This window comes from Arvicola amphibius, chromosome X (assembly GCF_903992535.2).
Source record: "Arvicola amphibius chromosome X, mArvAmp1.2, whole genome shotgun sequence".
Classification (NCBI taxonomy): domain Eukaryota; kingdom Metazoa; phylum Chordata; class Mammalia; order Rodentia; family Cricetidae; genus Arvicola; species Arvicola amphibius.
The window spans coordinates 59,557,453-59,582,685 of record NC_052065.1 but is presented as its reverse complement, the minus strand read 5'-3'; the positions used below and the strand labels follow the sequence as shown (position 1 = coordinate 59,582,685).

Sequence of the window (25,233 nt, the reverse complement as noted above, 5' to 3'; positions counted from 1 at the left end):
AGCTTGTCTGGGACCAAGTATCTGGGGTGTTATGAAAGGATGACAGGGTTCCACCAGTTTCTCTCCAGTCTAATGAACCCCTCTTCTGGTGTTCTAGCCGCAGTGGAAGAGAGCTCTGAAGAAGTTGCACTGTTTAGCTGAGGAGGTAAGCAGCCCTAAAGGACTGAGGGTTTGGAGTTCACTGCAGGTTGCTTTTGAGCAGGAAGAAAGGATAGCAGTTAGAATTCCGAAATGGAGAGAGTAGAGTGAGTTGGGGGGGGGTGGTAATATGGAAGGCACGAAGGCTGAGTTGTTCATCCTTTCCCTGACACTCTCAGAGGAGACCCTTCTATGTGCAGATTCACACACTTCCTTTGCAAAGAAGCTCTATGTATTGGGTGCAACAGCTCTGGGGTCTCTATATAAATAATATACAAAACCCGACAGTTCAATGCTTCACATTAACAAAAATACTAAAAATTCATTAAAAATGGAGCCTGAGGGAAGGGCTCCAACCACTACTGGAGCTCGCCCAGGAACGGGACTGAGAATTAAGCAGAAAGGCTGGGCCACTTCCAGTGTACAAGCAGTTCCTCCAGGTGACTCAGAAGCGTCCAAATATGTTGGTACTGGGTTGTGGCTGGGTATCTGTGAAAAATGAGAGATTGTCAGGGGGTGGAAGACCAATCAGGGCTCAGATTCATGAAGAAGGGAAAGGGAAATGGGGAAGGAACTTCATAATCTGGGCCTGACGCCAGCATCTCAGCCACCTCTGCCTACCCCATCCCCACTTCTTCCCCAGCTTCTTCTTGGGAAGGAGGCAGGCTTACTGGAGAGCTGTTGTTGAAGCTGCCGGACCAAAGCTGCTGTCTGTTGCTGCTGCTGGGTCTGCTGAAGCCCCTGGCGCTGGAACTGGGTGGAAATGGAAAGTGGAAGATGGAACTCCAATCTTCCACCTCCTTCTTCACCCATACCGCCAAACCTATTAGTGTTGTGCCTGACCTCCCGACGCTACCCCGTCACACACTGTTCCTAGCATAGGCTGGCTGTGTGCCCATCCTGTGCAGCCATCCCTGAGCCTGTGGCTGTAGTTCAGCAGCTACCTGGGGCTGGGACTGGGGCTGGGGTTGGGGAGGAGCTGTCTGTTGCTGCTGGTGTGGCTGCTGTGGCTGCTGTGGCTGCTGCGGCTGCTGTGGCTGCTGCGGCTGCTGCGGCTGCTGCTGCTGTTGCTGCTGCTGTTGTTGCTGCTGCTGCTGTTGCTGCTGTTGCTATAAGCATACAAGAGATAATTTTAAGGAGAGCAAGGAAGCTATGCCTTTGTATTGAAAAAATGGGAGCAGGAAGGGAAAAGGAAGTTAGAGCCAAGGAATAGTGAGGGAATTCTGGGTTCATATCTGAAAGAACCCAAACACTGTATTTGGCAGACAGTGTACAATTTCCCCTTCATTATGATACTCAGGAAATGAAAAAGAGGAGAAAGGAAGCCACTTAAGCACCATGTTCTAACCCAATATGGTGGTGTAGGCCTGAAATTCTAGCATTCAGGAAGCTGAGGCAGAAGGATTGCCATGAGTATGAGACCCTGCCTAAAGAAACCAAAGAAAACCAAAAGTACAACCATACCCACTCTGCTGGGTGCCTAGCACACGCCGTCATGTTTCATCTTGGGGCCAGTGTGGGAAGAAGATGCCCTTTCCTTCTTGGGCGCCTAAGTCTCAGCCACAATCCCAGGGCCTTACCCGTAGGATCTGCTGCTGCTGCTGCTGCTGTTGCCGGATGTGATACTGCTGCTGCTGCTGCTGCTGTTGCTGCTGCTGCTGCTGCTGCTGTTGCTGTTGTTGTTGTTGCTGCTGCTGTTGCTGTTGCTGCTCAGGCAGGATGGAAGTTGAACGGACGCCTGCCTGGACACCCTGGGCACTCAATGGAGTCATAGTACCCATCATGGGTGTCTGCTGCAGTGTCTGGTGTGAAAACCTCCAAAGACAAGAGGTCCAGAGGTCAAAGCACAGGGCAGGGAAGGGGGTGGTACAAACCCTGGGTCCCTGACCTGAAAGAAACTAACAAGTCATTGTATTCATTCCTCTTGGCACTAACTAGAGGAGCCCTTCTGGAGTCTGACAGATTTCTAGGTCAGGGAATAAAACACAAAGACAATACTCCATTTTACTGTCTCATAACATTAATGCTCAGGAATTTTTCGATTCTCTTTTAGCTATTTTTCTCTTATGAAAAACAGTCTGCACACGATAAGCATTCTATAAACACCTATCAAGGGTTTTATGGTTGCTGTTGTGCCCCAGAAACACCCCCAGCTGTTCTGCTACTCCATATGCCCGTTCTACCCAAATCTGCCCATCCCTGACAATCTGCAGCTGGGCTCCCTCGCTCATCCTCTCCCACCTTCCCCTACACTCTGTCCACTTATTCCACAGTGATCTGTGGCTATGCCAAGCTCCTATCACTCCCCTAAGCAAAGCAGTCCCTTCCGGGGTTGTGTCTCAATGCTGTAGGTCACTGTAATGTTATATGTCAACTTGCCCCTCTAGCCTAGCCCCTGCTCCTTCCCTTGAACAAGTTTCCCATTACATGTAAGCTCCGCTTCTTTCTGTCTTCAGACACTCAACCCAGTCCCATGCTTTTGCTTATGCTGCTTTCTTTACCTGGAATGCCTTTCGTTTCCCCCTTCTCTACGAATCCCAATCACAGCTATCCTTCCATGACCAGCTCGAATCCACGGATCTTTCTAGTGCTTCTGATCTACACTGGCAGTAGCCCATCTTTTCTCAAGTCCCATTTTACTTCTTGGCAGCCAACTGAACACCTGATTATGACTTTGTTCATACCATTCTCTAAACATTCTTCTGCATGGTATCTTCTTCTACATAAGATCTCTACTTCTCAACTAGGGTAAAAGAAAATCTTTGAGGTGAGGAACCTTGTACTTTTTTTTTAACTATCTTTCTTCACTCTAGTCCTAACACAATTTTGGCTACACAGCAGGCAATTAATCAGTCCACTCTAGAGTATTCTGAATCCTAAGGTGTAGAGCCTCATGACAGTTACCCAAGTCTTAACTAAGAGTCAACTAAAATTATCCATGAAATTCATTTGTTAGACCATTCTAGAGTTCAATTATTTTTTCTTCCCTTGAGACAGGGGTCTCATGTAGCTCAGGCTAGCCTCAAACTCATTATGCAGCCAAGGATGACCTTGACTTCTGATCTTCCTCTTGAGGTGCTGGTATTGCAGGCGTGCATCAATACACCAGGTTTTGTTGTGCTTGGGATCAAACTTAGGACTTCATGATGCTAGATGAGCACGCTATCAACTAAACCATCTCCTTAGCCCTAGAGTTAACTGTTTAATACCGGACTTAGGACTCCTTATTGTTTCCTATGTCTAAAAACTCTAGATCCCTTCTTATCAAAGCTAGCTACATTTGTTTCTTCTTTCTCATCCTCAAGGAAGTGACAAGGTTGTAAATGTGAGACTATTGGTCTCTAGGGTCTGTTCCAACTCCGGTTGTTTGTGGTAATGGTTATGTGACAAGATTACTGTTCCTCGTGTCTCCCAAAGTTCAGACCCATCTATTACCTCAAGTATGGGATTTCCCAAATCAGATGCTTGCTTATACCTCAGTGTCCCTTCCCAGTTCACCACTACTTTGGGTACCTTTGAGTGGAAGTCAGTCCATGCCCATAGGTTGGGGCCTGCTGATGCACATAGCCACTGGGCCGCTGTTGCAGGTGGCGGGTAGGATCTACAAGAGTAGGATTGGTAGAAGGGTGGGTGCTCTGATAAGGCTGGCTGGAGTAGCTGGGGGGCACCATGGTACCTGCAGGGCCTGTGTGTTGCTGCAATCCCACATGAGAAACATAAGAAGTATAGCCCTAGAGGGAAGGATGAGAGAGAGTTGGGCATGAGGGTGTTCAGTAGCTTGCTGCCCTTTCCCTGATGCTCACAGTCCCAGGCATTTACCTGGGAAGTCTGCAAACCATAAGAAGAACTAGGAGTCATCTGATGGACAGATGACTGTCCCAACATCCCCTGACTCTGCTAAAGAGGAAATGGAGAAGTCAAATTCAGGAAATGCTTTCTGCTGTGTCTCTTCTATACCTCCTACCCTGCATGTTCTTGTGAAGGTCCCAAGTATCTCCTCAGGCCTGTGACCCACTAAAACCCCTCCCCCTGACAGTCCTCCCTACTGCCCCTCTCACTATCTTTGCCTGGAGCTGTTGGCGAAGGCGCTGTCCCTGGGGCACTGTGGGTTGCTGCTGCCGGTACACAGAGGTCTTATAAGATGTGGGTTCTAGGCCCATGACAGCAGTTATACCCGGTGTGGATAGCACACCGGGATAAGGTGGTCGAGTCGGCAGTTTTTGCATTGGTAATCGCACAGGGCGGTATGGGTCCACACGAGGGCCGCCTGGAAAGGAGAGCAAATTGACCTCTCTGAGATCTTCATCCCTTCAACTTTTTTCAAAAACAGTTCCAGCCATCCACATCTCCCCTGGAGAGAAAGGAATGTTCAACTCCACCATTCCTAGTAACACTTACCAGCAGGTAGCGGTTGATTCTGGGTATACAGGCCTAGGGAGTTCTGCCTGTAGTTAAGGTGGGATATGGAACCAGGATTTGCATGGTGCAGAAGGTCTGGAGGCACTGTTACACCATAGGGGCCACTCCGACCTGGGCCCATGCCATAGTCCTGCATGGGTGCAGAGGACAGAGGTAAGTGGGTTATAGCAGTCCTGGGGTGGGGGGGGCGGTGAGGGAAAAGGGTGTAAGGAGAGCGGTACTGATAGTCACTGTTATCACAATTCTAATGGCACCCCTTCTCCATACACCCCATACCTTCCTTAAACCAGCAACTTTAACCCCTACTACACAAAGTCAGGAAGAGGGGTGGGAGAGGGATGGGGAACTGGCCTCAGTCTTGGTGGCTGGTTGGCTGCGTTTTTTGCCCTTGGTGGATTTCTTCTTGCGCTCCTCAGTGCTGGGAGGAGCAGCTCCTGGTTTGTCAGTCTTGGGGGGCTCAGGAGCCTTTTTCTCAGGCTCTAGTAGGGCAGGGGCTGGTGGCTCCTCATCTTCTGGGGGCAGTGGCAGTGGTTCCAAGTAGTAGGCTCTGGGCCGAGGCCTCAGGTGTGTGTGGTAGAGGAGCAACCGTTGCTGCTCCTCCCCTCGCGCCACTCTGCGGTCCACTCGGACTGTGCCAAACCAGGCCCAGGAGAGCGATGCTGTGGACGGCTTCAAGCCCTCGAAAAGATCCCAGGGAGAGATCTTATGTTTGGTAGAAACTTGTAGACCCTGATCCAGAAAATGAGAAACAATGAGCCATTGAGACTTGGAAAACAGGAAGCAGGACTTGAGAACTTAGAGAAAGGGTAAAATATCTGTGGACAAGTTTTCAAACAAGGAAAGAGTTGTAAGGAGATCGGAGGACAAGATGAGAAGAGGAAAGACAAACAATGACACAGACGTCTGCAGGAAAGAACATTCTTGCTGGGACACTGTTAAATTGCAGGGGGAAGGTGTGAAGGGGAAGGGCGAGGCCAGGAGAAAAACAGGTACTGAAGAGGCAGACAGGAAAACAGACGAGATGGGGTAGACAGAGGCTGACAGAAGATGAGAGGGATAGGAAGAAGCCAGAGAGGGAGAAGGGAGGGGCAAGAGCGGAAGGGAGAGGAGAGGAGAAAAAGACAAGGAGGGGGCTGGAGAGATGGCTCAGTGGTTAAGAGCACTGATTGTTCTTCCAGAGGTCCTGAGTTCAATTCCCAGCAACCACATGGTGGCTCACAACCATCTGTAATAAAATCTGGTGCCAATTTCTGGCCTGCAGGGACACCTGCAGGCAGAACATTGTATACATAATAAATATATCTTTTTAAAAAAAGAGAAAGAGAGAGAGACGAGGAAAAACTAAAGACGGCAAAGAAAGGCAATCAGAGAGAAACAGAAGAGAAAGACAGAGGAGAGGTAGAGAGATAGGGAGGGCAGGAGAGAGACTGATAAGGAAAAATCAAGAGAGTGTGAATATTAAGGGGTTTCACTTTGCATTTAAAGTCTGCATCCCCTTCTATGCAGAGTAATATGGTTAATCAAGAAAATCCTGAAACTAAGGGTTGGATAGATATTCCATTGGTTAAGAGCCCTTGCTGCTCTTGAATAGGACCCAGGTGTGTTTCCCAGAATTCACTCAGGTGGCTCACAATTACTTATAACTCCAGCTCCAGAGACTCCAACTTCTGACCTCTGTGGGCACCTGCACAGGTAAGTGGCATACATACACCCATATACATAAATTTTTTAACCCATACACTGAAACTGACATGAAAAAAAGGAAGTTGAGCTGGGCAAACAGACATGAGAAAGGGATAGGGTGTCAGGGGATAGTGAGGACAGGAAAACAGGTGGCAGAGAGGAAGGGAAAATGGGAGAGGGTCAGGAAGAGACAGTTGGAAGTAAAGCAGAGTCCAAGAAAAGGGAGACTCCAAAAGAAGGGGACATAAAGGGTAAGGAAAGCTAAGTGATTTGCTTAAAGTCCCAGATGGTTTGTCGGTTTTATTGGGGACAGCCTAATGGGCTCCTGAACTCGGTGTGTTAGCTGGAATTGTGAGAATTAACATGGGGTGTAGGTGGTGAGGTAGAGGTCATGGGAGACAAGAGAACATGCCTCCTTCTTGAAGATGGAATCAAAGCCAGCAATCTTGTTGCCCTTGGTGTCGATAAGGGAGCCCTGTGGCTCACAGGCAATGACATCTCGGTTCTGCTTGGGTAGTGGCAACAGTTGGTGAACCTTTTCCAGACTGTCGGACTGGCGTTCTCCCAAGTCCTTCTGCAGGAACAGGAAGATAGGTCATGAGTTCAAAGATACAGAACAAGAGGGACAGGAAGTCTCAAGGAGTAGCACAGAACATAGTAAGTAGAAAGAAGACACTCAGGGGGGCTGGAGAGATAGTTTGGTGGTTAAGAGCACTGGCTGCTCTTCCAGAGGACCTGGGTTCAAGTCCCAGCACCCACATGGCAGCTTGCAACTGTCTGTAACTCCAGTTCCAGGGGATCTGATACCTTCACACCAATGCATATAAAATAAAAGTTAAATAAATTATCACAAAAGAAGATACTCAGAGCTGGGCATGGTGGTGCACATCTATAATCCCAGCACTTGGGAGGGGTGAGGCAATAATAGTATTTTGAGTTTGAGGACCAGCCTTGGCTATATATAAAGAGCCATCCATCTCAAAAACCAAAACTAATCTCAGCACTCATGAGGCTGAGGCAGGAAAAATTACTATGGGTTCAAGTGCAGTATGAGCTATGTAGTGAGTTACAGGACAACCTGGGCTACCAAATGAGATCCTGTCTCAAACCAAACAAACAAAAAGAGTAAATTAAGAAAAGTAATGGCATTGAGTAAATTCCCTTTGCACAGATTAAAAAAAAACAGTCAGGAAATGGGGAGAAAGAGGGCTCAGACCAAAACAAGTCATCTCACTCCCCATTCCCAGGCTACACACTAAACAGAGGCAGGGTAGAAGGCACTGAGCTTCCAGCGCCCCCAAACCTTGTTCTTGTCTCCCTTGCTCACCTGAAGCTTCTTCACCAAGTTCATATATGCACGTTTGTTTTCCTCCATGCTGCCCTGCGAGATACTAGACATGTCTGCAGCCAATGTTCCATTGATAAGCACACTTAGCATGTCCAGCACAGTAGTAAAAAGCTCACTGTAGCCATAGGGAGAAAAACCAGAGAATAGGTTAAGAAAACAAAATGGCCCAAGAGGTCACAGGCAGGAAGGGATACTCATGTTATCCTAAGGGGCCTGAGAATGTGTGGGGAACCCAGGGTCATGGAGTCAATGGTTCCTGCAGCTGGTATGCAGTAGAGACTCCAGGGCATGGCCTGCAGGGTTGGGGATGCTCACTTGTTAGACTGCATGTCCACAGTGCCACTGATGATGATCTCCAGGAGGAGCTGAGCCCACTCTGTAGTCTGTTGGGTGCTACGCTGCACTGTGTCAAACATGCCCCCCACCTGCCAAGACCACAAATCAGTCAGATGGTTCAAGGTGATAAGTGTTTGAGAAAAGCTTAGGTTAGAACCTGGGTGGGTGGGAGCCGAGACCCCTGACGCCCGTCCCATCATTTGTACTTATGATTTACTATCCAACCTTGGGTCAGTGGCTCAATTTGAGATACTAGGATCTGTGTTTCCTTACTCATAAAGAGATGGGACCTGTACTAAATAAATTCTGTAATTACATTCACCATTCCAAAGTAGGTTTCTAGTATTTCTAGGGCTCAGGCAGTGTCGAATACTGAGGCAGGGTCCCTGAAAGCACACAGGATATTCAGTCTATTGGATCCTGGCCACAGGGATTCTCAGTTCCTCTAACCATTTTAGGGTCCTGCATCCTTTAGAAAAACAGGGCTAATATTGGAAGACCTCAACAAACCTAGGGCCTCCATTCTCAAACCTGTCCTCCCCAACCTGGGGCTGTATTTCCAGCTCCACCCTCTCCTCCTTCACCCCAGATTCCCCCTTACCAGGTTGAGCCGCAGTTTGAGGGCCTCATGCATTAGCTGCTTTGGTTTGCAATCATCTAAGTACTGGTTTTCTCGCCAATTAATCACAATCTAGGATAGAAACAAATTTAACATGTGCCCAGGAATCTTCTCCTTTCTAATCCAAGTCACCAAATGGTTTTTATCAGAAAATAATGAAAGGTCCAAGCATGTAGTGGCCTCTTAGGTGCATCCTTCCCCACCCTGATGCCACCATCTCCATGGCCCAGATACCCATACCTGGTGCACCTGGCTGTGGAGGGAGGCAAGGAGTCCCTCACGCTGCTCATCCTGTCCTTTCAGACATGTCAGCACCAGTGATAGGAAAGGCTGCTGGCTCAACAGAGACATGCTAGAGCCATGAGGAGGGGAAGGGCAGACAGGAGACTGCGGGTCAAGCACCTTCCAACTTTCTTGTCCCAGATTCTACTCTTAAAACTTTTTTTTTTAACATTTCTATTTTCTATGTATTTTTTTATTTTATTTTTTGGCTTTCCCAGTAGCTATGGAGCCAGTCCTGGAACTCGCTCTGTAGACCAGGTTGGCCTCAACCTCACAGAGATCCGCCTGTCTCTGCCTCCCGAGTGCTGGGATTAAAGGTGTGCGCCACCACTGCCCAGTTGTATTTATTTTGTGTGCATCCTTGTACACATGACATGCTGCATACTTAGAGGTCAGAGGAAAACCTGCAGGAGTTGGTTCTCGTTTTCTACCATGTGGACCCTAGGAACCGAGCTCAGGGCTGGCAGCAAACATGGTTTTACCCATGACACCCTAGATTCTACTCCTAAGGTGACCTCCTGCTTAGCCACGCCACTCAGCTCTTGACTTGCCACTTTTCTTGTCTTTCTTTTTCTTCTTCTTTCTCTTTCTTTCTCTCTTCTTTCCTTCCTTCCTTTCTCACCCCCCCCCCCCACATTGTGGACTATTATTTTAAGATGTATTATATTTGTTCATGTTGTGGAATATTTGTTTAATGATGCAGATATGTGCTGCATTTATGTTGCATTTGTTTAACTCTGTGAAGCTGTGTTACTGTACCTGTCAAAAACACCTGATTGATCTAATAAAGAGCTGAACAGCCAATAGCTAGGCAAGAGAAATGATAGGCGGGGCTGGCAGGCAGAGAGAATAAATAGGAGAAGAAATCTGGGACGAGAGATCAAGGAGCAGGAAAATGAGAGAAGAGACTAGGGGCCAGCCACCCAGCTATGCAGCAAGCCATGGAGTAAGAAGTAAAGAAAGGTATATAGAAACAGAGAAAGATAAAAGCCCAGAGGCAAAAGATAGATGGGATAATTTAAGATAAGAAAAGGTGGCAAGAAACAAGCCAAACTAAGGCCAGCACTGATAAGAAAGACTAAGCCTCCGTGTGATTTATTTGGGAGCTGGGTAGCCATGTGATTTATTTGGGAGCTGAGTGGTGGGCCCCTCAAAAAAGCAAAAAAGCCGAAAGACTAAGAGTAAAAAACCAACTACACCTTCCTTCCTTTCCTGTTTTGTTTGTTTTGTTGCAACAGGTTTCTCTGTGTAGCCCTGACTGTTCTGAAACTCACTCTGTAGACCAGGCTGGCCCTGAACTCACAGAGATCTACCTGCCTCTGCCTCCCAAGTGCTGGGATTAGAGACACGTACTACCACGCCCCACCCAACCGCCACTTTCTCATGAGGCCTGTTCTCTACCCTGAGCCCCAAAGTTTCTCCTTCCCTGGGCCTGCTGTCTCCTCTCCTTCCTACTCTTCAGTCCTTACCCACAGAGTCCTTTTACCTCTTCTGTTTTTGTCGGTCTCGTTCTTTTCGGGAAGAGGAACCCAGGTGCTGACCCTTCTCCAATTCCTCCCCAGCAGCTTTCAATACGTGGCCCTGGACTGAGGTGGGCAGTTTGGCAATGAGAGGAGCTACCAGCCACACACCAGAACGCTCTAGAGAGCTAGAAGACAGAGGACATGGGTTTCAGGGAAGCCAGGTAGGCAAGATTGAACAATCACTTCTTTTCCCTGTGCATGCCCAGCATCACCATTTTGAGACAAATTCTAATATTTTTCTACACACCTGAGCACAGGTTTGGTCTTGCTACTGCTGGGCATGTTGCTTGTTGTACTTCCAGAAGATGACCCTGTCTCTGCTGACTGTTGGAAAACCTCAATTGTGGCCTTGGCAATGTTCTCCAAGAGGGAGTTCATCTCCTGGGGAGGATAAAAGGTACAAAAGTGCTAAGAGGCAGCTAGCAGTGAGGGGAACACAGCAGGAGAGATGCGAGAGGAGGCGGAAGGAGAGCGAGCATGGTGGCAGTCAACAGTAGGGACATAACTGTCAGCTGTGCCCTCTTGTAGCTCTGTATTCTTACAGTTTGCCACTGTCTTCTCCGTGGCCACAGAAACAGGCTCTATTCCTACCACAGGCACACTTTCACAGCTGAAAGCTCCAGCGCTCTCAACCCATTTCCCTTATCAACAGCTCCATGTGTCTGCCATTCTCACGGCCTCTTATCTCTTTCAGTCAGGAGCTTGAGGGTAGGACCTCAGTTCTTCTATGGTGACTGATAGCCCCGACACGGGGAACTGCACGTGAGCCTGGAAAAGTGGGGGGGGGGCTTTGGAACATTACTTACATTGTTGGGGGTCTGCTTGATCATCAGCTGTAGCTCCAAGGAGGACTGGCGCATGGTCCACTGGTCCAAGTTCTGGTGGTTAAAAATCCATTCCCACACTAGTCATCATTGATGACGACCTACTGTTTTATGGCTAATTCCTAATCCCCCATAACAGATTCCTAGAAGTTGGAAAGGGTCCTCTGTGTCCCTCTCTTTAGGAAAGACTACATTTAAACAAGAATCCAAAATCACTGAAAACAAGCATATTTTACATATGGTTAAAAATGCTTCCATATCCCCCTAGATTCCTGTCCTAGCACCTCACAAAGCTCTGCTCCATGCCTAACCTTTAAATCCTTAATGTTAAGGTTGAAACCTGACTCTGGTGTTTCACATCAGCTGCTCAGAGTCCCCCACAGGGCCTTTACAGGGCACACAAAGTGCTTTAGAGACTGGAAAGCTACTGGTAGGTAGGTAATCTCCCTCTGGCTAAAGAGACCTCATTCCTTTAGTCCTTCCTCCATGGCCTTATTCCCCCTCCCTCCCGTCAGCCATATGTCTGAAGCAAGCGGTATGATGAAGTGAAAGGATACCTATGTCCTCATACTGGCCCTAAACTTCCTAGCTCATGTGAAGCAACCTCACCAGCCTCAGTTTCCTCACTGGTTAAATAAGGATATTCCTATTCACTTCACAGGGTCATAAAGATCAAATGAAAGAAATGAATGCACAGTGCCATGCACAGAGTACCGGAGCATGAAGTACATTTTCAACCACAGTAGCTATTGCCGTTCACTTACTGAATCACAACCAAAGTGCCATCCATGCAAAGCAGAATCGGGCCTCCCTGAGGCAATTCTTGCCACAGACGAGCTAAATACTCACTGCAGACTGTACAGTTGTCACCTAACAGCCTAACTCCCTAGTCTAGACTAGACAGCAGATCTGCTCTGTAAGACCATGTTGGAGCTGTTTTCTTTGCTACCATTCTCCCGCATGCTCATTCATCTTCCTACCTACCGAACAGTTCCACTGTTTCCCACTATGATCCTGCTGCTTCTCCCAGCAACCCAGCATCTTGACCTACCTTGAGAATACGCTTAATGCGCTGCCGCTGGGGGTTTTCTCCATCTTCATTGTCCAGCAGTCGATGTGGGTAGCAGATGAGCTGCATGAGGCGCTGGGCCTGGGCACTACTCAACACTGGGTCTTGTAGATCATTGCTATCCTCACACAGTGACTTAAGGCAACGTTCTCCTACCCATTCCTAAGGAGATTGATAATTATTAGAAGACTGCAGGCAACCCCAGGAAGTTGTGTCAGGGGCAGGTAAAGGACACGATGTATAGCAGGGAGGTAGTGTGCTCATGGGCTAGAAACAAGGTTATATTACATGGAAGCATTTAGGTGGAGTGGGGGAAGGTGAGACTAACCTGTTGGCAGATGCTTCGCAGCACGTACTTGGCATAGACATCCAGACTTGCTGTCTCCACAGAGATGTTGCGGCCACCCTGCCTCCTACCACCACTACCACCTCCTCCCTCCTCTTCTGGAAGTTCTTCTGTTCCTCCTGTCACTGTGAAGCCTGAACCTTTCAGCTCCGCATCCCCTGTGGTTCATGGGTGGGAGATAGAGGGCAGAGTGTGATCAGAATGCTGTGTGGAGACCTGCCCTGTCCCACAGAGGCAGAAATTCCCCAAACGCTGCCTTATGAAACAGAAATATATTTATCTCCCTCCCCTTTTCTCCAAAGGTCAGAGAGACCACCTTTGGGAGGGAGAAAGACTGTCCCTGTAGTTTTGCTGGCACTCCACCCTATACACACTTCTGGCATGTCTTTTTTCCTACCCCCTTGCATACCGAGTACAAACACAGCCTTGAGAACAGCAAACACAGCTCCATCCACGATGCGGTTCTGGGAGGCAGCCAGCAGGTGGCGGTCACAGGAGGACCGGATTCCAACAGTAGGTTTGTCTGTAAGGGAGCCACAGTCAAGGAAAGCAGAAGAAAAAGCAGCGGGTTGGGAGAGCCACAGTTTCTCTAGCTGCCTGGCTCCAATCAGAGTCACTTACTTCCATCAGACTGGCAAGGATTGAGCTGTGGTGTCTTGAACAGGTGGAGGAGGATGCGGCAAGTAAGCCGGGCCCCTGGCTCAGAATCCTGTTCGCTACAAGCTAAAAGACAGACAGCAGATCTGAAAAGAATGAAGCCAAACTCTATGCATGTGTATATGTGTTAGGAGGAAGAATAAGATGAAATACAAGTGAGGTGAAAGGAGAAGCAGAGCACAGAAATGTTATACAACTGAAGGGGCAAAAGCCAAAAAGGTTCAGAGGCTGGGCTGAAGCTCAGGCTCACATATGAGGGAGTTATTGGGTTCCATTCCCAGATACACACAGAGTGTGGAGGTGTTATCGGGGCTGCAATTTCAAAATAGGCCCTTGGAGCCTTCCAGCCTGAAGTACAACAAGCGCTGGCCAGGGAACTACAGCAGGGCGTTCCCCAAGAAGAGGAAGGTTATGGAGTGCGTATTAGCACAGGGCGGAGAACTGACATTCTAGGAGTTCTGGACTGGAACCTTACCAGCATTCAGGAGTGAAGGGATAGCAGCACAGCGAATCAGGTCTTCCAGGAGCAAACATTGACGGGCGATGAGGATGGCAACAAAAGTAGCCAGGGAATCGTGAAAAGACAAGTCACTGACCTGAAAAAAGTGGCCAGACACCGTGACTCAGTGTGGAGGAAGGAGACTTTGCCAGTGTGCCATGCCTCCACTCTACTCAACTCTGACCCTCCATGGTCTTGAGTGTGGCCAGATCGCTACCAAATAGGTAACTGTCTCATTCTCCAGCAAGACCCCCACCCAAAGGCTTACATCTACATTGCACAGGAGATCGTTGAAACCACAAGTGCCATTGTTAGAAGAGCAGCACAGAGCCTTGAGTACTCCTAACCACTCTGCACTCAGTGACTTGCAATAGCCGGTGAGCTCCGCGCACAGGATTGCGATGTCATTTACCCTAGGGAGAAGTACAAAAGCCCTCAGGAAAAGTCTTGCTCTACAAAACTTCAGACTCACAACTTTCTGTCTCTGCCCCAGTAACAATGGAAGGCACAGCATCTCTCAGGTAAGCCACCCCTCCCAAGATCAGATGGCGGCATGATGCCCATTCCTCAACGCAGTATGCCCCATACCTATCAGGATCATGATGCCCCACACAGACGTGCATGAGAGCATTGCAGACAAAGCTGTAGCGGTTAGCAGGGTTCTCGCTCAGACTCTTGCCTAGCCCCGTGTAGGTGAAGGTGTGAGCAGCAGGGTTCTCCAGAGTGTCAATCATGAACTCCGGTGCCCAGCGCATATTGGATTCTGATGGCTCCACATTGCAGTAGATGGTGTTCTTCACTTTTGAGCAAAAGTCACTGCAGGGGTAGGGAAAGGAAACAGCAGTACTGAAGGAGGTCTGGTAGGGTACAGGGATGGGCAGGAAAGGGGAGAAAAGAAAAAGGAGTGAAGGATGGAGGACCTTGGGAGAAGAAAAAGGGAGCTGGGCCACAGCAGACATGGCAGGAAGAGAACCACATGTGATTAAGAAAGAGTGGCCTGTGAAGGCAAGGAGGAAGAAGGTTCACTTTCAGCAAGGAAGTCACAGGTAAAGGACACAGTGCATAAGTAATCCCGCACAGACAGCTGGGTGCTGAGGTGTGCGGTAATGGGAAGGAGGTAGTACTATCCCCATTCTCCTATCTCTTCACATCTCTTACCTGAAGAGCTCCCCAAATTTGCTCTTTAAATGGCTACAGGAAGTATACAGATCATAGAGATAAGCAAGGATACAGCGCTCTGCAGAGGAGCCATCTGAGCGGTTCATTCCATGCTTCACTACGCCACAGAGCCTGTCACAGAAGCAGGGTAGGGAGGATCAACAGGGGGAGACAGGGGACAGAGGCCCTGAAAACCAATTGAAGAGTCTTGGGAAAACTATTCTACCCTACCTTAGTAGCAGACTCTGCCCCACTGTGTGGCCCCACATGTCCTTCCTAGGCCATTTCTAATTGGCACTCACCAGAATCCTGCACATTTCAGTTACTTTGAAACCCTGCTTACCCCTCAAACACTTGTGCCATCTGATCCTGGTTGAGGATGAGGCAGGCGTGATAGTGTCGAAGGACAGCCACGATACATAAGCATAGGCTGGTTGTGTAGCTGCCCACCAGATCAGAGGATTTGAGGAGGAGCTCGGCCTCAACCACGCTCAGCTCATTTAGCAGCTATCAGAGAAATGGAGATGAACCATGAGAAGAGGCCCCTTTCATTGGACGTAACCCATTTTCTGTAAGGAAGCTGCCATTGCCAAGCCTGTGCCCCTTCCTGCTGGAGTCACTTCAGCAGAGAAGGGTCAGGTTCCCATGTGCCAGTGTCCTGCGTCCGCTAGCAGTATCTCTAAGCAGTCTCCAGGCCAGCATGCTGTAAAGTCCATAGGGAGAGGATGCTCTGTACCCAAAGCTCTAATCTGTCTCTTGGGCCTCCCCAGGGAGCACTTAAGTCTCTATTCTGGCACTCTTAGCTCATGTTCCACTCCCACTGTGCTGGTCTTTGGGCCATCCAAATAGCCTGGGAAACTGACTGGAGCCTCTACTCTTGTCTTTTGAGACCCTATAGAGCATGAATTCCTTCTTTTTCCCTTATCTGCCCCAACGTCCCCACCTGAATGGCAAAGTCGATGAGGCCACTGATGCTCAGGGAATATTCCATGAGGTCGAAGATGAACTGCACATGCTGCACCAGAGGCAAGTGGTATGACATGCCAAGGGCAAAGCTCGTGATCTGCTCCAGAACATTCCGGGAGACCTGATAAGAGCAGTGCGAGTGAGAGAGGAATGGAAGGAAGAAGACCTAGGGACGCAGGAAAGGATGATGGTGGAAGGGGATAAGACCAGCAGGCTTAGCCTCTTAGTGGGGGGGGGAGACAAAAAGGAAAACAGGACAGGAGGCCAGAAGGTGGGAAGGGGGCTGGCTTAGGCCCACACCTGAGCCGTGACCTGATGTTGGTCATAATGAGAAAGGTGCTGGAACTTAGCAAAAATATCTTCAGCAGTGGGGAAGGCTTCCGGCCGGTTGCGGCGGCGCTTCTGGCCATCTTCCCCACCTGAGGGGGACAGGTGAAAGCAATGAGTCAGGACAATAAAGAAAACTAGTTGACTAGGGGTCTGGTAAGGGGGTATGGAGAAGGGACTGTGGTGGGAGGGAGGAGGGGAAAGGGGAATGAGGGTAGGAAGAGAAAAGGGAAGGGTGGTCAAGGAAGGGCTGGGGCAGGGACAAATGGGACAATGAAGCACAGGTATAAAGGACCACAGACTGTGGACCTCAAAGGAATGTGTACAGGGAGGTGTTAGGTTAAGGAGGGGAGGAGGGAGGGTAGTAAGGGGCTTACTGTGAGGTACCTAAGAATGTCAGGTCTCCAGGATTCAGAGGCACAATAGGAGCAAGCTGGTCTGTAGAGGGGGGGAATGAGGGGGAAGTTTCAAAAGGACTAGAGCTCTCAGGAGACTCCAAGAGACAGGATATTGGGACATGACTGGGGAGTGCCCTACTCTGGGCATAGAAAGACTGACTAGGGCATTCTTTGGGGGAGACTTTTGTTTAAGGAGCCTCAAACCCACCAGTTTCTGCTGTCCCCTTGCGGTTCAGAACCTTCAGGATATCCTTGGTAATCTTCTTGATGGCATGGCGGGCATCATCTCGCTGCTTCCCCACCCCAAACAGTACGACCAACCGCTGGTTGCACTCATGGCTGCATGACTCCTCCTGCATCCCAGCAGCACCATCAGACTCCATCACAGGTCTCCTGCCCTCCTCTTTTTGTTTTGTTTCTTTTTTTTTTTTTTTTTTTTTTTTTTTAGACACGGTTTCTCTGAAGCTTTGGAGCCTGTTTGGAGCCTGTCCTGGAGCTAGCTCTTGTAGACCAGGCTGGCCTTGAACTCACAGAGATCCGCCTGCCTCTGCCTCCCAAGTGCTGGGATTAAAGACGTGCACCACCACCACCCGGCTTCCTGCCCTCCTCCTTAAGAGCATGCTTTGTAACTCTCAACACTCCCATGTTCAAGCCCCTCAGCAAATTCCTTGAATGAAAATCCGGGCTCAAAACAAGCCATCACAAATGTTGGAGAACAGTACCTGTGGAATTGGAAAATGTGTGGCATACTGCACATGTCGTGGCTGGTCATAAAGAACCCCAAGTGTCCCCTCGATCTTCTCTTTGGGTGGGGGCTTCACTTCCTTTTCGACATCTGGTTTCTCAGGGGATGGACTTCCCTTCCCCTCACAAGGCATAGTAGGAGAGAACAACTAAGAGGGCGAAAGGCAGCAAGTTCAGGAGAAGCAAAGGCGGCAAAGAAATTCCCAAAGGAGGCATAAGGGGAGAACCACGGTGCTAGATTCTTTCATGCTCAGGATCTTACTGAGAAATCAGGTTTCTCCATGTCTTCAAAGAGCACACTGGAACTAGGGTCGATGTCCATAGATTCAGAGAGCCCTGGATCCTGCAGGCACACAACAAACTGCATTTCTTAAATGCAGCTTTAAATGCAAAAACAACTCCCTGCTTTAGTCCCACGGAGTGCTTCTTCACTGTCCAGGAAGTTCACTGAGAACTGAATCAAGGAGGCATGAGGAAAGCCCAAGTTCTGTATTCAAACCTTGTCCAGTTACTTAACCAGTAAGTAAAGCCTCAGTTTCCATTGGCTTTAAAAGGAAGGCAGGAGTACGTCACAGATCTTTCGTGAAGAGCAAGTGAAAAACTGACATGAGACTATTCTATAAACCACAAAGTTCTAATACCATTCTTGGGTAAAAGAGATGCTCGGAAGCTTCTAGAAGCTGTGAAAATGGGAGTGTTGAAATGTAATAATTATGAGCAAGGAAAAAGACACACACCTCTAGCTTGCTACTGCTGCTGCCTTCAGCCTCCTTGCGCTCTGGGTCATCTGCAGGATCATCAAAGGGAGAGGGAGGCCGAGGACCAGGGGCTCCAAATGCAAGGTCCCCCCGAGAGATGAGAGTGCAGGTGTACATGTTGTGGGAGAAAACATCGTGTCGGATCAGTTCACAGAACAGCAGTACTAAGTTAAAGAATTCTACTCGCTCACTCTCACTGCGGGGATCAGCTAGAAAGGAATGAGGAAAGCTAAGTTAGCAGAACACAAGACGGGACAAAAAGAGATAGAGACACACTTCAGTTATGGTGCTCTTAGAATACTACAGAGAGAGACATCCCTGAGGCAAGAACAGGAAAAAAAACCCAGAAACTGCCTAGACATACAAAGTATGGTTGGTGGGGCTGGAAAAATGCCTCAGTGATTAAGAGCATTCACTGGCTGCTCTTCCAGAGGGTTTGATTCCAAGCACCCTCATAGCAACTCACAACTGTCTATAAACTCCAGTTCTAGGGCATCCAAAGCCCTCCACTGGCCTCTGCAGGTATCAGACACACACATGGTGCACAGACATACATGCAGGAAAAATAACCATACTCAAATATTTAAAAAATGGTTGGCTACATCACTCCATGCTGTCCACCACTACCTCAGAATGAACAGACTATCATTGCTCCTGTGCATATAGTAAAAATGCTTTGCTCAAATGTTCTGCTGTTTATTCTTTGCATTTCTCTATTCTATGAAAATTGTGAGATCATCAAGGAATAGAATTATGCCTAAAAGTAATTTTTCACAGAGTCAAAGACAGAAGTATAGATCAGAAGGTCCTTTTTTGTGCTTTTGAGGCAGAATTTCTTTGTGTAGCCTTGACTATCCTGAAACTCTGTACAAAAGGCTGATCTCAAACTCAGAGATCATCTGCCTGCCTTTGCCTCCTGAGTGCTGGGATTAAAGGCATGCGCCACCACTGCCTGGCTTTTGCTTTGGTTTGTTTTTGGAGACAGTTTTTCTGTGTAGCCCTGGCTGTCCTGAAACTCGCTCTGTAGACCAGACTGACCTTGAACTCAGAAATTCACCTGCTTCTGCCTCCCTAGTGCTATGATTAAAGGTGTACACCACCACTTGTCCAGTGCCAGAAGGTCCTTCCTCAAGTTTTCTGAGTACATAGCTTATAGGTGAATTTAGGCAAGGTAACTAGAAGATTATAGGTGTCCATACTCAGCATGGGAGCCTGTGTATCCAGAAACTGCAGGAGGACATCCTGGAATATGGGTGCACTAGGAGCAGAAAGGGAACCAGAGGCGATGGAACCCTTCTCATCAGCTGCTTCAGATTCTCCACAACGCTGCAAGATGAGAGAACAAAGTGAGGAGCGACTTTTCCCTGCTTCTTCATCTTCACTATGGAACCTTGGGAGTCACCTGTCTTGCCTCCATCCCATACTTCTCATTTCCTTTACCACCTCCCAACTACAGCCTTGATCTCTTCTCTAACCAATTAATCCATCAGCTCTTTTCTATTTGTGTCTTATGTCTTTAACATTCCCTGTAAGGTCTCTACCACTTTTATTTATTTGCTTATTTAGTTTCATGAGGCAAGGTCTCACTATGCATCTCTGGCTGGTCGCAAACTCATAAGAGATTGGCCTGCCTTTGCCTCCCAAATGAATGCTGAGATTAAAGCCATGCAAGACCATGCCCAGCTTTTTTTTTCCCCAAGACAGGGTTTCTCTGTAGCTTTGGAGCCTGTCCTGGAACTAGCTCTTGTAGACCAGGCTGGCCTCGAACTCACAGAGATCCGCCTGCCTCTGCCTCTGCCTCTGTCTCCCAAGTGCTGGGATTAAAAGTGTGCACCACCACTGCCCGTCCCAGCATTTTTTTTTAAACTTTTTTTTTTGAAACAGAGTCTATGTGGCACTAGCTGTTCCAAATTAGACCAGGTTGGCCTCAAATTCAGAGATCTGCATGCCTCAGGCTTCTGGGTGCTGGGATTAAAGATATCCACCACCACACTCAGCTTTTTTAACTTTTGAGACAGGGGGCTGGAGAGATGGCTCAGTGGTTAAGAGCACTGGCTGCTCTTCCAGAGGTCCTGAGTTCAATTCCCAGCACCCACATGGTGGCTCATAACCATCTATGAGATCTGGTGCCCTCCTCTGGCGTGTGGCAATACATGGAGGCAGAATGTTGTACACTTAATAAATAAATCTTTAAAAAAAATAAAGATAACTTTTGAGACAGTCTCTCTAGCTAAGCCTGGTTAGCTTTGTAACCATGATCCTCTATATAAACCTTTCACATGCTGGAATGTTACAGGTACGTGCCAAGACGAGAGCTCTCTATGGGTTCTTTCCAATCCCTCAGGTCCAGTCCCAGTCCCACCTCTATCTCAATCAATCACTCCAATGTGTCCAAACCCAGTTATTCTTTCCATCGGGCAACCCACTCCCTTTTCTTAGCCTCTAACCTCAGCCTCAATTTCGGCCTGTCTCTTCTCCAGGAGCTTGGCTACTACCATAGCACGATGCCGACCAGAGCGCTTGCAGCTCACAGCCCATTCACATAATAATGATACTACAGCATCATCATCTGAGGAAATCTGCAAGCAAAGGATTTGATGAGGAAAAGTAATGGAAGGATGGGGACAAAAGAACTGAGTTCCTCTTTCAAAAAAATAGGCCCCACCTAAAAACATCCTGGGACCAGGCACCAAGAAGATCATCAGTTCAGGGGTCTCCTACTATCAATGTGTTACTAACCTTACCCTTATCCAGACTGCTTCTCCTGCAAGGGTTTTGCTCTTTCTGTTTCTCTTACTCACCTCATGACCATCCTTACTAGGCCCCAGTCCAAAGATTCGATTACAAAGGGAGTCAAGAGAATTACTAAAGTCAGAGCGCTCAAAACTATGGCTGTCTAGCACTTCTAAAGTGTGGAGCACCCGTCCAATGGTGAAACCTGAGGACAAAACAAACAGTAGAGGGGAGTTAACCAGAGGTTCCGTGCATGCAGAGTCTCAGATATCTACGCAGCCATCACCATCCTTTCTTAGCTTCTGCCCTCTGACACCCACCTGCAGTAGCTTCCTGGCACTTATCAAAAGACCAGCGAACCTCAACTGCTTGTCCTCGCTCCTTGATCTGCTGTTCAATCTCTCGCAATTTTGCACGCACCTGCAATAATTTTTTTAAAAAAAGCTTTAAGGAAGCACCCCCATACATAAAAAGCTAAAAGAAGAATAGCCGAAAGCTGGGCATGGTAGTATATGCCTGCCTGTAATCTAGTTCTTGGGAGGCAGAGGCAGAAGGATCACCATTAAGTCTGAGGCCTGCCAGGTCTACACAACAACTTTCAGGTCAGCAAAGGCTACTTAGCAAGAGTCTGTCTCAAAAAACAAAACAGAAACATAAAACAGTAGCAGACGCCAAACCACTATTTCTGGAAAAACAATTTAGCATCGCATCGCAACTTTGAAATACCAAGGCAGTGTTTAAACTTACCTGCTGAGTGAAGGCACTATTACCCTCTGGCATGGGCAAGTTGGAGGGAGCAATGGGCAGGTGGTCAAGTGGAGAGCCAGTCTTAATTCGACTATCAGTCAATGAGTAGTGCCAAACTAGGGCACTGGGACAACACAGGAGGATGGTCTGCCAGACAACAGATAAGTCAAACCCAGTTAGCATGGCTGCCTCTCTAGAATCCCCACTTCCGAGAGCCCATCTGAATTAGGTTTACTATGACTGAGTCCTTGGGGCAAGTATCATTCCTGATCCCCTCCTCCTCACCTTCCTCTTTTTAATGATTTGTATAGTATTTCAGACAAAGGCTCATTTGGCTATGGAGCTTATGCTGACTTTGAACTCACAATCCTCCTGCCTCTTCTTTCTAAGTTTTGGGACTGCATACACTATTCATCATACCCAGATTCTCAGGCTTTCCTAAGAAGCCTTGGGCCTACTACTTAGTTCTGGGAGAAAATTCCAAAACCTCTAAAAGGGAACGTCCTAGTATAGAGAAACAGTCCTAGCACTTGGGGGGTTGAGGCAAGCAGTTTTCTGTGAGTTCAAGGCCAGCCTGGTCTACAGGGTAAATTCCAGGACCAGCTCGAAAAACAAACAAACAAACAAACAAACAAAAAGCTGAGAAACACTAATTCTTGAAGGCGTACTTAGCGTCAGCTCCCACCTCTGAGTTGAACTCACCCCCATTCTCCAGGACGAGCTGTTAGTCCTTTACACTTTCTTGGGCCTTCTAGTACCTACCTGAAGGATACAGCTGAGGCCAAAAACCAGGGGCCGGTGCTGAGGACACATAAGCAGGTCACTAAAGGGAGTCGTGGGTGTACTGCTAGTTGGGGGCTGAGGTGCAGGGGTGGTGGGCAGAGAGCTTGTTGACTGAGCAGATATAACATGAGATGAGTGACTGCTCACGCCATCCAGCTGTAGAGCCAGTCTCCGGGTACAGAAGTAGGCAAGGCGGCGGGACAGATAGGCAGACTGGACAAATTCCCCTGAGTACTGTGAAGACATGACCAACAGAGCCCCTAGTTTTCTCCAAGAGACACTGCTCTGATCCTAATCCTTCCTCAAATCCCTTCAAACACTCCCTCCTTAGGTCTAGGTCTTACTCGAAGCAGTAGAGGAAGGAGCAATTTAAGCAATTCGTCCTCTCCAGGGCGTATTTTCTCAAAACACTCAAGTACCCAAGTCAGGAACTCATGTCTGTCCAGCATTCCATCCTATGGATAGCAGGGAACTATTAGAGGTAAGGCAGATAAAGGAAATGGAAGGATAAAGAGAACCACAGTAAGGGCAAGGCAACGGGCAAATTCCATTCTATACCGACAACACAGGATAAGGTGTAATTCAATGCCATGTACGACATGCCCTTGCGCCTACCTGAAACATGAACATGGCGAGCTTCTCATTGTAGTCCCACTGCCTGATTGCCACCTCTACATCATGGGGCAAGGGTCCTATAGTAGAACCACAGCCTCCACTTCCTGCAGGCCCTGGCCGATAGTATTCAGCCATCTTCTGTAGCTGTTCCCATAAGTACTTTGTGATGATTTGAGTCCACTCTAAAGAAAGTACGGAAAAGGGGGCTATTTGATAGTATTCTTAGGCTTCGAATACTCTTGTCTCCCCTGCCTCCACCCACAATCACCACAATCCTGAGCTCTACTCATCCTCTTACCCTGGAGACAAATGCCACCTCCTTAAAGCAAGTAATCATTATGTCCACTGAAGTCGCAAAGAATTGTCTGCCTACTCTGTTGGCATTCACCACTTTCTATATTGAATTATGCTACATATGCCTTCGTATCTCCACTAAAATCCAAAGAGCAGAGATTATATGCTGGTCATCTTTACAGCCCAGTACCCGAACACAGTAGATAAGCAAATCACTCCATGCTTACCAACTGAGTGAGTGTGAGATTCACGCAGAAGCAAGGAATACAGACTAAGGCGTCTGTCACTCCTTGAAGCCATCAGTGGTACACCAGGTGTGCAGTCACTTACCCGTGAAAGGGTCAGCAGTATTTTTCTTCTTAACCTTAGTCTCAGACATTGCTGCATAATAGGCACAGGTCATCTTAATGAGCCAAGCAGCCCGCATCACAGGCACCGTGTATTTGGCTAAGTATCCAAACACTTCTTCCTTTTTACTGAAAATGGGGACCTGGATGGGACATCACAAATAGTGAGGTCTCTATTACCCCAGGAGCTGATACCACATAGCTTAGTATCAGAACATAGGTAGGTATCTGATACATTCCCCACCTTGACCCTAAGAACAAAAAACAGTACCTCACCTTTTTAGCCAGGTGTGTGAGTGGTTTGGTGCCAGCCAGGTCGGTGAACCAGGTGTTAATAGCACTCTGAGATCGTGCAGTCACCAGCCAGAAGTTGTCCTTCTGGTTCATGAGGGACTTTTTGCGACCAGTGTCAGAGAAAGTATTGCAGCGTAACTTCTCGGCAATAATGCTGCTGAAGTTGGAACTGATCTAGAGGAAGGAAAGTGTACCTCAGTGTGGTAAGAAGGGGTAGCCAGGTGCCACTGTGGTAGGTAGCACCGGGTTAGCAGCTGCCCTGGGTTACGAACTCTGCCATTTAGGTTATCCCTTTAAGTTTTTCCCAACCCAGAACCTTTGCTCTTTCCCAGATGCTTCCAGCCTTTTCCTTCAGCCTGGCAGGGTTCTCTCACCTTGGCAGGATTGAAGTTGACGTTCTTGGCACTGCCATGTTCATCCCCAGAGACAGCAGGCTGGTTATTGAAACCTTGTTTTACATTCAAAGCCGTCAGTTCATCCTGAGGCAAAAAAAAAAAAAAAAAAAACCAGCATTTTAGCTCACCCCCATTCGCCTTGTAGAAGAGGGTGTAAGAAAGGGCAGAAGGGAAGAAAGGGTAGAAGGGAAGAAAGGGAGGAGTATTCCGAGTAGAAGAGGTGGTTGTTTAAAGCCCAGCCCTAATGTTCATTCAGACCCCACCCTCACTCCCACAGTCAATGAGATTCCCACATCCCCCAGAGCGACCTCAACAGCACTCTTCCCTTGCAGGCACCTCACCAAGCTGGCCCTAACAACTTTCTGAGGTTTGTGTGTGAGCGCCCGCACGAGTGTGAAGGGGGGCACCTCTGGCGTGGCTCGCGAGCCATTGCCTGAACACCAACCGGAACTGCCGGCTGCCCCTACTCTAGGGCACCAGTCCACTCTACTCTTCCCCCTTTTGGGACTTTTGCTCTCACCTACTCGCCCCGCCCCCCCCCCTTCCCTGAACTGTCAGTGTCTCTTCCAATACTAATCACCTGCCCGGACCCTGCGGGAACCGGGATTTGTGAACGCACCTCCTTCTGTTTGGGATCTTGAGGGTACACATCGGGAGGCCCCAACCGCAGCCGCTTCAGGGGTCGGTGCTCGTAGCTCAAGATCCCGAAAGCCGCCATCTTGCCCAGCCCGTACCGCCGGAGGCGCCTGCAGGGCCAGGCGAGGTGGGGAGGGAAGGGGCGGAGGGCCGAGGACCGGAGGGAGCAAGCCGGGCGGCGGTGGAGAGGACCGAGGCCGAGAGAAGGGGGGTGGCGGAGGCGGGGCACGTTAGAAACTCTCGATTACTGCCGGAAACTGCCGAGGGACGCTGGGTACCGTCGGACAATACTGAC

The 25,233-nt window shown here is 48.5% G+C and overlaps 1 protein-coding gene across 5 annotated transcripts; it reads right to left on the bottom strand.

Moving 5' to 3' along the window:
- Positions 1-352: 352 nt before the first annotated feature.
- Positions 353-25,233, bottom strand: Med12 (mediator complex subunit 12). 5 transcript variants are annotated; one of them, XM_038316338.1, is made up of 45 exons: positions 24,922-25,233; positions 24,282-24,386; positions 23,890-24,081; positions 23,597-23,756; positions 22,973-23,154; positions 22,702-22,812; positions 22,337-22,591; positions 21,575-21,721; positions 21,148-21,247; positions 20,896-21,032; positions 20,542-20,673; positions 19,294-19,420; positions 18,074-18,303; positions 17,599-17,679; positions 17,315-17,485; positions 16,801-16,945; positions 16,582-16,632; positions 16,168-16,286; positions 15,845-15,988; positions 15,245-15,408; positions 14,902-15,033; positions 14,332-14,559; positions 14,012-14,156; positions 13,720-13,840; positions 13,209-13,310; positions 12,997-13,110; positions 12,570-12,745; positions 12,224-12,403; positions 11,155-11,226; positions 10,596-10,729; positions 10,312-10,473; positions 8,784-8,895; positions 8,526-8,615; positions 7,904-8,013; positions 7,568-7,703; positions 6,653-6,814; positions 4,909-5,286; positions 4,537-4,687; positions 4,197-4,405; positions 3,958-4,035; positions 3,652-3,869; positions 1,719-1,953; positions 1,083-1,247; positions 810-891; positions 353-627 (listed from the first exon to the last, which is right to left on the bottom strand). In XM_038316338.1, exons 1-45 carry the CDS (start codon positions 25,018-25,020, stop codon positions 584-586), a joined length of 6,588 nt encoding a protein of 2,195 aa, XP_038172266.1. In that variant the 5' UTR covers positions 25,021-25,233; the 3' UTR covers positions 353-583. The 5 variants fall into 5 exon arrangements, with proteins under 5 accessions (XP_038172266.1, XP_038172267.1, XP_038172265.1 ...); XM_038316339.1 differs by having other exon boundaries at positions 4,206-4,405; XM_038316337.1 differs by lacking the exons at positions 353-627; positions 810-891; positions 1,083-1,247 and having other exon boundaries at positions 1,411-1,953; positions 3,652-3,739; positions 3,815-3,869.